Here is an 11,447-nt window from a genome sequence, read left to right as displayed (position 1 = left end):
AATAAAAAATAAAAATAGATGATCTTCCAATCATATAGAATGCTGCCCTTTTCCTATTTCAAATTTTCTCTTATTTGCAAACAGAAGAGTCTAGAAATCAAACAAATTTTAAATGCATTTTTAAACGAATACCACGTTGCATTTCTTTACAGAAAATAAAGGATCATCTGAAGGATGAATAGGGCAACTGTTCCCATCAAAGGCGTGAAGGACGCAAATTGGTATAATCTGGAGATCGGTACTCTTCATTTTCTTTTGCGACGGGGATTTTACACCGTTCACGGTGAGGTTGTTACATTAAAGAAGAGACACTCCTAATGCTGGACACCGTTTCCTCCTGCGGACGCGATAGACTTAGCCGGAGTTTGCGATTGGTTTGCTCCGAACGAGCCTCATTTTAAAGCAACCTCACCACCATCACAAAAAGATCGGAGCCCCCCGTGCTAAGTCACCGATTGACAGGTGGTGGCCCGTTTGTGTGCCGTCCGTGCCTTTTTGTGGCAGCCCTTTCTTAACGCCGCTCGCGTACTTTAGACGTCTGAGTGAGAGAGTCAGAGGAAGAAGGGCGGGAGCCAGGGTTGGGCACCTTTACTTCTTCCATTGGTGCTGAAACGGACGACCTGGCTCTAGAACGAGAAAACTGTCCGCCCAGACGGCGAGGCGTCCGGTATCCACCTAGAGGCGGGAGAACTCTTTGCTGGAACTGCGCGGGGAGTGGCTTCCCCCCAGGACAGCACACCTCGAGGCGGGAGGTTCCTTGAGAGACTGGGGGCTTAGGTAAGGAGGAAGGGCGTATTTACCTCGCCGCGCCGACCCCCTTGCCCCCATAGCGCCTCAGGGGCGAACGGATATGGCCGAAGGATTTGCTGGGCTACCTCACTTCTTCCCTTCCAGTGGCGACGCGGACAGGACACGCGGCCGCCTTTCGGATTCCCTCAGCCACGCGCAACAAACCGAGGGCTTCCAGGCACGTATCTCAGAGTTAGAAACTATGGATTCTAGAGTAGACTCTCATGGCACGCGAGTAGATGACAGTCGAAAGAAGCCCTCTTGAAGGAGGCTTCAGTGCGTAGACTTCATCCCTCATGGGCATTCTCGGCGCAGACGCCAGACTCTCTTCAGGGCTGAGTTCTGGGAAGTGCGCCTTCTCTAACGCACGTTCAACTAGCAGTAGGCCTTGTTGGCGTCAAGGCTACTTCCTCCCAATATAGGGTGCACAGGATTGCAGCTTAGGTGAATACCTTTGGGGACGTGCAGAGGGCTTTCCCCTCATTGGTGAATAGCCATAAAATGTCGTTCAGAGCCTGGGAAAAGAAAGGCTTCCAGTAAACTGGCCTCAAGCATTTGCCATGAGAAATTAAGCGCTGAAGTCAAGTGTGACACAAAGTCCCGCTTGCGAGCTTCCCCGCGGGTATCTGGTGGGCCACACTGGGAACAGACAGCTGGACTAAGGTGGACCGATCCAGGACGGCTTTTCTTATGTTCTTAAAGTTGGTGAAGGGGAACTATTGGGTGTTTTTGAACTGCAGTATCCCTGGGAAGTGCTAAGATGTCGAGGGCTGGGCTTTCCTCTTTCGCCGAAGCTTTGATGGCTTAGTAATGGGAAAGGCAGACGAGAAACCCGATTCCGCCCACCCCACCCGCCTTCTTCAGGTGGCAAGTTCGCTGCTTTGCCTTGCCTTAGCGTGAGGGAGGCGGCTTTGAAGCACTAAGCTCCGCCAGTGGGCGGCTTTCTGGCGGCCGGGGCTGGAAATTGGAAGCAGCACTGCAGTGATACATTTTTTCCATCCTCGCCGCTCGGCTTTTAGAGAGAGCGAAATATTTATATTGCCGAGAAGGAACCCAAGGAAGAAGAGGGCGGGGTAGGTAGGTTGTGTGTGCGCGCGCGTTTTAACGCCAGGTTCTGGGCGCGCGAGGACGGACGACGACGTTAAAGGCGGTGTTCTCGGTCCTCTCAAAGGGGAAAGGCAGGAAATTAAGAGGATTCTTTGCAGGGGATCTGTGGGATTTTTAAACCGAGAAGGTAACTGCTGGCCGCTCTTCGCGTACCGGGAAAGGGGCACTGGAGCAGCAACCGAGCGGCGACCGAATCCACCCCGTTGCCTGCCTTTCTGGCTTCTGCTTCTATCCTCGCCGCCCTGTCGTGACTCTTCCAAACGTCCTGCCTTAAACTCCCGCGGAAAGGGCGGGAGGGAAGCCCGATGGCCAACCCCGAGAAAGCGCGCTCAGCCCGCCCCCAGCAGGCCCCCCTGACTGCGGGAGCGGGAGGGGAAAAACCCGGCTCCAGCCCTAGGCAGCTGCACTTCCCTGGCCACAAGAGGAGCGGAGGGTTTCCTTTCCCGGGAAGCAGCCGGGTTGTCTGCAGCTCCTCCCGCGTTCTCGTAAGGAGCAGCGGCAGCAGCGTTAAGTGCTGCGTGGCGGGAACGGGCTCCTGCAACAGCCTTTCTAACACAGCAGCCACTCCGCCAGTCCCCTCCCCTTCTCCCTCTCCTTCCTTTTACTTCTTGCCACCGCCTCCTCTTCTCTCCTCCTCATCTTCCTTCAAGCTCCCCGGTCCCCGCGGGAGGGAAGGGGCTGGGAAAGCAAGCCGGGTATCAGCGAGAGATGTTGGAGCGGTGGAGGCACCTCCAGCTCCCTTGATTGCCGTCCCCGGCAGCAGCAGGAGGAGGCGACTTCGCTTCCCCTCCTCCATCCTGCTACCGCCTTCCAGCTCCAAAGAAGGCGCCACCGGCCAGCGTCGTCATCGACAGCAGCGATCGCCTCCCGGTTCCTCGCTTCTCTGCCCGGCTTTTTCTCGCTTGTGGTCCTACAATCTGTTAGCTAGAGGAGGAAGAGTAGCTGCCCGTGGCGACGGCCCCAGAGGCAGGAGCAGGGCTTGCAGGCAGCGGCAGCAACAAAGAGGCACCTTCTTCACTTTCTCTTCCTTCCCCGCTCCCCTCTTGTTGGGGCCAGACATGGAAGATGGATCTTCTTCGGCCAGCTGTTTTAGACGGTTTACCGAGTGTTTCCTGAGCACAAGTAGGTGGCTGAGCGTTGTGTTTTTATGGTCGATTGCCTTAGGGGAAGGGCGAGGGGGCCGCATGTAGGAGTGGTTATGTGGCACGATATTTTGACCCTCTCCGTGTGTCTGAAAGAGGCAGGGGTGGGTGCTTCCAGTTAAACTTGGTCGCGGTCACCTCTCCATTTAGAAATTAAGCACTGCAGCCCATGCGATGCTAGTGTGTTTGTGGTACCTATCTACTGCTATGAAAAGAGATAACAAAAGGAGGAGGAACAATTGTTCATCAGATCTGTAGAAGATTGGCCGAGAAATAAATGGGTTTAAATTTCAGGGAGGTAGATGTGGATCAAACCAGCAGCAGCAGCAGCGTGCTGATTGTAAATGGATTAGCACTGGAAAAGGTTTTCCTCCAGGAAAGGCAAATCTCCTTCCTTGGATAGTTTATATCCAAAGCTGGACAGGCATCACTTGATGGTGCTTTAAATACAGGATGGCCTATTTCAGAGCAAGTTTGCTTACTAATGATGTAACAAGGAATGCAGTCTTTCCTGGGACATGCTTAAAGCAACACAGTAGATTTCAGAGTTTTTCCTGATGGGAAAATTTATGGAAGAAATAAAGCACACAAGAACATAAGCATCAGAGAATAGTTAATTATGGCAAGGAAGGATGAAAAAATAAAGTTTGTCATACCTGAAACATGGCAATCATTTGTTACCTTCTTGAACATGTCTTTTGCATTCACTTTATCTTTCTTTTTCTGACTTTGTGCACATTTGTGTTAGGATGATTATTTATTTATTTAAGAGAGTTCTACACTTTCCTTCACCAATATGGTCACAGGGCAGTTTACAATAATCAAGTAATATAACACATAATACATAATAAGCAAATACATTAAAATAATTCTCATGAATTACATAGTGTAATTAAAACACCATAAAAATGACTTAACCTATCAGCCACTAAAAGCCTAGTGAAAAAGGTTTTTTTTAACTTGGTATCTGAAACAATTCAAATTTGAAATGTGACACACCTCAATATGGTGGCCATCCCACAGATGCAGAGCCACCACCAAAAAGTCTCTTTGATGGGTCTCTGCACTTCTACCTCTTTTAACCAGAAAATTGAATGGCATGGAAACTGAAGTGGGCAAATGACATGAAATAGTCTTGTCAAAGTGACCAAATAATTCTTTAAAAAACTAACAAAATCTCAAGCACAATCTTACCAAAGCTTACCATGACCTAAGTCTATAGGTTTGGGAGATTAACAAATAAAAATGGAGGAACATTCTAGCAGAAGCATAGAAAAACAAAATTAGTGTTCTACTAAAGAATTGGGAAGCAACCCTTTAACACAGGGATAATCTTTATTCTTGAGTAATTGGGGCAGTGTACACTTAATACAGAATAGTATATTAACGTTTGTCCACTCAGAGTGGTAAAAGGTTTGATATTTCTCACACAGTTTCTACATCATATTGATAACTGTGATGAAAATGGAGAGTTGTCATCACTTCACATTTATAGGGCATAGATGGATCATCTATTGAATGATCTTTGTATTGTGGAACTGTTGATTATTCATCTTGATCTTTGTCCCATAACTTGTCACTTTCAATATATTTCCCATGTATATAGTAACTGGATGGCTTTTTATACAAATCTCCCAAAGTTTATATGAAATATAACTTCTCTTACAGACAATCTCAATTTTAGTGCTTATTTCTTTGTAATTGGGAATACTGTATATGGGTTCAGATTGTTTGCCGACCACTTTTGGGGGAAATTGATTAGGTAAAAGGGAAAATTAGTTTACCTCTGCCATTTCAGACTTTCACTGTGTGAAATACACTGGCAGTGTTGCAAATAGTTGCACATAAAAAAAAAGTTTGGAAGGAAGCATTCCAGCGTGCACAATTGTGTTAGAGCTACCATAAAATGTGATGGGTGGGTGGAGGAGAACTTGTTAATCAAATAATAGGCAGTTTTGAGGGGAGAAAAGCACATGGTGTGACAGGACAAAATAAGCCAACAAGGTTGTGAAAGTGTCCACATTCATTTGTCTGGAAAGCCACGATTGGCCACGTTTCATACTTCACTCCTCCCTCCAACACCTTGGGGATCATTTCCTTGTAATAAAGCAATGTATGCTATTTCCAGTGGCTTTCAGGGCTATGTCAGGATTGGGTTACTATCAAATACACATGAATGTGTGGGAAGTACCCTTTGCTTCTTCCAAGTTTCCCCAAACCCTTTTTATTTATTAAATGTATATCCCTCACATCCTCCCAGAAGAAGCTCAGAAGAAAAAGCTGTTTTTCTCTTGTGTCAGGAGGTTACCCATGGCAGGAGAAAAACAGCTAGAGGTTGGGTAATCGAACAATTCAGCCCCCCCCCCATTCTGTGTTGTAAATCTCCCCCTCTCCATAGCTTTGTAGCGATTCAGCACAATAAGCTGCGTTGGATCATAAGGCGTTATGACTAATTTGAGCTGTACTTTTGAGCCTTTTTGAGTTTGTGATACTTTGCAGCCATTGGTATGCTATCAAGGCATGTCTACGCTGTGCCTCTTACTACTTTTCTTTTTAAAAAATATTTTCCATAATAACAGACATACAACATACAATATAGCCATCACGTACTAAATAAACTGTTTGTATATAATTATCCTCCTTTAATTCTGTACTCATAGATTTATATTAAATCTGCGAATATTTAAAACCTTGTATAAGATCTGTATAAATATAAAATCTCATTTATATAATTTATTTTGTTATTTATTAAAATTTATATCTCATCCTTCCTCCTAAAGGAGTTCATGGCTGCAAACAACAAGCAATTAAACAAACAAACAAAAATCTTAAAACAATTCCAATACAGATAGAGACTGGGAATCTCCATAGTCATTTATTAGCAGTGAAACGTCAAATAATTCTAAATGTTCTTTCGTATAACTGACAATGAGGCTTAATTTCACTCTCTGCAAGTTTTGTCATCTTTGCAACATACCCCACCTTGTTGAATCATACTCTTTCAGAGGGAATTTTAGCAGATTGCCATTTCGCAGATGGCCACATTTTGTCTACTCTTAATAAATTTCCAGCTATGGGAATACGATTTGATTGAACCTCATTTCACATATTGCAACAATGTAATGGTACAGAATAACCTATCATATCACATCTCCATCATACGCACATATAATTAACATAATATTTTACATTTTCAACATCTGTTAACAATATTAGGATAGGTTGTAGCTAAATGCTTCAGAGTTAGGTACCAGCAATAAAGGTGCTTATAATAATTTATTAATTTCTTTTAATTTCAGCTTGCCTTTCCTTATTCTAATACTAAGTCTTTATGTACTATCTGTATGTGTGTATATAACAATATACTTCTTATTCTTTAAATAACAAAATGCTTAATAAGGTTGTAAAATTGGGAGATTTGGACAGGAGAGGATTCATGAAACTAGAGGTATTGCCTGAGACTCCCTTAGCAGTCAGGGGCAAAGTTGCCAGGTAATGTTTTGTTAGGGAGATTTCTGGAAGATTTCTGTTAGTAAGCTACTTTTTCCTTAAGTTTTCTGAAAGGAGCATATCATCTCCCTGACACCCCCTTTCTTAGGATGATTTAATGTAGATATCTGTAAAAGGAAACAGAAAGGAAAAGGGGAAAGATTGGTATTTTCTAGGGGGATACAGAGGAAGAAGCAGAGAGCTGAGTTTGGGGATCTGTAAACTTTTTTTGGGGGGGTGGGACTGAATCTCTGGAGATCTGATGTGGGGCAGTGGATTTGGCCATCTGTTAGAGTGATTAAGGTATGCCTCTTTGTGTAGTATTCTTGTATATTTGCAAATAAACTGAAATATAATAAAACACCACATACCTCCACTGACTTCCTTCAAAAATAAACCAAAACTGAATGAGTACTGGGCCCTTGGAATGTATCACTTTTCAGAGAAGTTTGGAGAGTGCAACAATAAATTTTAAGCTAGATAATTGCCAGTGCTGTTTTTCCATTGTTGAATGTGTTTTTCTGATTTTATTTATCTTATTTCAGATATATTGTGAACCACAAGAGTTCCCCTGAGGCTGGATTAGAAATTAAAGAAACAAATAAATAGGTGTAATTTTACCCTGTGTACCCATGCTCTCATACATGCCAAAATATTTTGGTGCATTTCATAAAAACAGTGAGGAAAATCTTGAATGCTTCTGTATAATTAGGTAGTTATATGCAATGTTGGAAAATAACTCTCCCACTGCTCCAAAATAAATTAGTATGTCTAAGGTAAATATATACAGATTCATTATCAACTCAGAAAGAGGGGAAAGCTCTGATAGTGAAGAAGTGGGGTGGGGCAGTAGTAAGGATGAGGGGAGATATCTGTTCAAATACAAGCAAGGGACATAATGGGAAGGTTAGTATCTCTAATGAGATTGTCTTTCAGAAGAAGAAATCAGGAAGTTGGATGATTTCGTGCTCAAGATACTTGCATTGTTTTCAGTGACAGAGCATGTGAAAATGAGTGATGTAGACATGCTTGAAAAGATAGCCATACTATGACATTTTAATAAGTCATCAAACAGTTGTACGCTGAGCATACTTTTCATGGTTATTTTTCGAACAGTCACTATTTTGAAAATGTCTATGCTGTGGGCAGTGCATTTGTCAATAGCTGGCTGCATTTTTGGGTCCCAGTATCAAAATTGCTGATACTAGATGCTGTAAAGGCTGGGTTTTCACATAATGTGAGCCCCAATGCAACATTGGGTTTGCGTGCTCTCCTCTCTTCTCATGCAGCTGAGAGGAAGACTTTTACTGAGATTACTTTCTGTTTCTGTTCCAAGGAATCCCTGCATAGTGTTATGTGCAGATCAGGAATCCTGGTTTAAAACAAACAATGGTTGGTTAAACAAGCCAGCTTCATAAGCCATGGTTTGATGCCGGCTTGAACTAACCATTGTTTGTCAAACAATTTGTTTCATGAATTTTTTTTGCCATGCAAACAGTCTGAGTAAAACGCAGTGTTTCAGTTGTGCTGTTGAAAATTAAATCTCTGTGTTAAAACTTGAATAACATAAAATACTGTTCAGGCTCAAGGTAAATTTGGCAGTGTTTACAATAAAATTAAAAGATTTCCATAAAAAATGCAATGTGATTGGCACATATTCCTTTAAGTGTTGTTAAAACAATATAGGTTTCAGTTTGATGTCTAGCCACTACTTTTTGAAACATTTATGGGAATCTCAGGAACTGGATTATTGACAAGCACAGATTAACTGTAAGGATGTTGAATCATACTTATTTTCAAAAGTTGGCATTATTCTGGGCATTAAGAAATGTAATTTAAGTCTTGCCATATAATTTGGTGATGATCTTGCTGTTAATAACATTGCCATTGTCAGACAGAGAGTATTTCACTTGTTTTATTCATTATTTTTAATATAAGGTGTATGTAGAAGGCCATCTTGGTTCGGAGCCCATGTTTCAGTGTTTCAAGGTGCCTTTGTTTTATTATCTAGCAGTGTAAGCGGGGCTGACTCTTGGGTTCCGGCCCTAGGGCAAATCATACTAGCCCTGTTCAAGCGTTCGCCTGAACACAGTGGGCTTAAAACAGGGCAGGACAGGGGCATGTAGGAAGCCCCATCTCCAATGTTGCAGGTGTGAAGGCATTGTTTTACACTTCCTATGTTTAGCATGAAGGTCTGCAAAGGGTATCTAAGTGAAGCCCTGTCTTAGCAGGCTTTCTGATTGTGAGGAGATTTCTAAGCATGTTCAATGGAACACGCTTAGAAACCCAGCACAGACCTGGTCTAAAGTAGAGCCCACATGCCTAGAGAGGTCGGCATCAGAGTTTGTGTGCAGCCCCTGCCCTCTTCACAGTTTTAAGCGGAACCATTATCAGAACTATCCGTGGGCATCTAGATCATGTGAGGGTGGTTGTTGGCACTGTTTCATTCAGTGCCAGGCTATTGCTTGGCTGGGCAGTCAGCCTTATGTTGGGATCCTAAGAATGGTTGCTCAGGAGTAGCCTGATCCTATGCATGTCTATTCAGAAGTACTCCCACCTTCTCCCAGAAAACTATGTACAAGGCTACAGCCATGCTGTAGGCTGGAATCCTATGCATGCTTACCTGGAAGCAAGCCTCATTGAATTTAGTGGGGTTTCCTTACAAACATGATTTACTGAAGCTGCCTGTAACCTCAGCTGCAGCTTACTCCCAAGTTAAAGCAAGTTGTACTCTGCCTGTAAAGTGAGATGTGTTTCCTTGGAAGTAAGCCCTATTGAAATAAATGGGGCTTACTGCTGAATAAAACATGCATGGGAAAAAAAGCCATGAAACCCCACACTAACAGTTCCAGGTGTTCATCCCATTGAATTCAGTGGGACTTGCATAGGATCAGCAAGAACACTAGATTCCCCATCCTCTATCCTGAATGGCGACTAGGGGAACCACAGCCTAGTCTTTCCACTTATTATTATTATTATTATTATTATTATTATTATTATTATTATTATTATTATTATTATTATTATTACTCTTTATTTTTACCCCGCCCTTTTTCCAAAACTGGAACTCAGGGTGACTTACAAATAAAAACTACACATAGGTAAAAAACATACAAAAATATACAATTAAAATAGAATTAAACTATTCGTAACATTAAAACCATGAAACATACACTTAAAATACTAAGACAATTTAAAACATTAAGAATAGGACCATAGAACAATACAACAGACCTTATGAGGCCCTATCTTAAACATCTTCTAGTCCAAAAGCCTGTCAGAATAAAAAAGTCTTTGCCTGCCGACGGAAGGATAGCAAGGAAGGGGCCATTCGTGCTTCCCTAGGAAGAGAGTTCCAGAACCTGGGGGCAGCCACCGAGAAGGCCCTATCTCGCATCCCCACCAATCGCGCTTGTGAAGGTGTTGGGACTGAGAGAAGGGCCTCTCCTGAGGATCTCAATGCCCGGGCGGGCTCATATGGGGAGATACGGTCTGACAAATAGCCTGGACCTAGGCCGTATAGAGCTTTATAGGTCAAAACCAGCACTTCCCTTGCTTTTGCAGCCAAACTCTCCACAATTGTTGCACTGGTGTTGCTATTTTGTTGTGTACTTCCCTTCTTCCCTATCAATCATCCCTAGGAAAAAAAATAAGCCACTGCCTGCCTTTCTTGTCTCTCCCTCCTCCCTACACCACAAACCCACTCTGTTCCCTGTTCCCCATCTTAATGCATATGCACATCATGGCCTAACGAAAACAACCCAGCCATGGCTGCTGGCACTACATTAAGGTGCAGGGCTCCCAAAGGGCAGGGCTTGGATTGGTCATCTTGATTCACCCCTTCACAGGGATGGCTCTTATGTAAGTCTTTCTGCTGCATAACTGTCACTGATGATTGTCAGTGGGTCTCACTAAGTTGAAAACAAACTATGTTCAGTAGCAGCGTCGGATAGATTGCACCTTTGTATACACATGAGAGAAAGGTGGGGTGAAATGTAGCTTAATTCTATTTAAGTATTGGAATTATGAATTTAGGTTGCAATCCTATCCACATTTACATGAGTGTAAGCCCCATTGACTCAAGTGGGACTTCTTTGTGAAAAAAAACCCAAAGCATAGAATCAGGTGTATGGCAGTTTTAAATGTATGCTTGACTGTAGCCAATGTGTATAATCTGCTGGTCATCGTTGTCTTTGAACATATGCTTTTCCTAGTGCCATTTAAATCTGTAATGTTATTCAACATATTTTCAGAAAGGCATTTTTTTCTTAAAATGCTCCTGATACTTTTGTACATTGTGTAATACTTTTAAGATTTTATGTTTATGTCAAAATGCCAGTTTAAAGTGTATTTTAAAGAAGTATAATTTAGCCTGTTGTATTCCCTCTGATGGTTGCTGAACTGTAAACAATTCAGCCCAATCCTGTTCTTCAAATTGTTCTAATATTGTTGTCATTATGAATAGTCAAGTTTTCAAAAACCTATATAAAATAAAGATAAATTTCTAAATACGGAGAAAAATGTATTCAGACTTCTTATGGGTGATCATTACATTCATTCACTTGGAGCAAGGAACTACAAGTGGATTTCTGTTTATTATGCAGTAGGTTTTTCTCATCTCCTACTTCAGATGTGTGCTGCTCCTGCATTGCATGATCCTTCAGAATGATGTGTAGTGCTGATGTGTATCATTTTACATGATGTGTATCCATGTAAAAGATTCTCCTCTTGCAAGCATGTTTAAGGGTCATGTGTGCAGCATGTGAATTCCCAGAGACGTGTGTAAAAAGAACACCCTTCTCTTGTCAGAGCAGAAGTGCTTTCCATTTGCACAAGTTGCTCTCCGTATCCAAGCAATTTTCTATTGTTTTAAATGCTTGCTTCTGAATTTTTCTTTATGGCTGCATGGGAGTGTGTGAA

At 42.6% G+C, this 11,447-nt stretch overlaps 1 protein-coding gene across 5 annotated transcripts in view; it reads left to right on the top strand.

Moving 5' to 3' along the window:
- Positions 1 to 1,924: 1,924 nt before the first annotated feature.
- PDE10A (phosphodiesterase 10A) overlaps positions 1,925 to 11,447 on the top strand; it is a 205,405-nt gene continuing 195,882 nt past the window's right edge. For all 5 annotated transcript variants that reach the window (XM_061624354.1, XM_061624351.1, XM_061624353.1 and 2 more), the window contains exon 1: positions 1,925 to 3,018. In XM_061624354.1, coding sequence (XP_061480338.1) covers positions 2,202 to 3,018 — 817 coding nt within the window. In that variant the 5' untranslated portion in view covers positions 1,925 to 2,201. The remainder of the gene's footprint in view (positions 3,019 to 11,447) is intronic.

This window comes from Rhineura floridana, chromosome 4, assembly GCF_030035675.1.
Source record: "Rhineura floridana isolate rRhiFlo1 chromosome 4, rRhiFlo1.hap2, whole genome shotgun sequence".
In the NCBI taxonomy this organism is placed as follows: Eukaryota; Metazoa; Chordata; class Lepidosauria; order Squamata; family Rhineuridae; genus Rhineura; species Rhineura floridana.
This window is presented reverse-complemented; position numbering and strand designations above follow the sequence as displayed.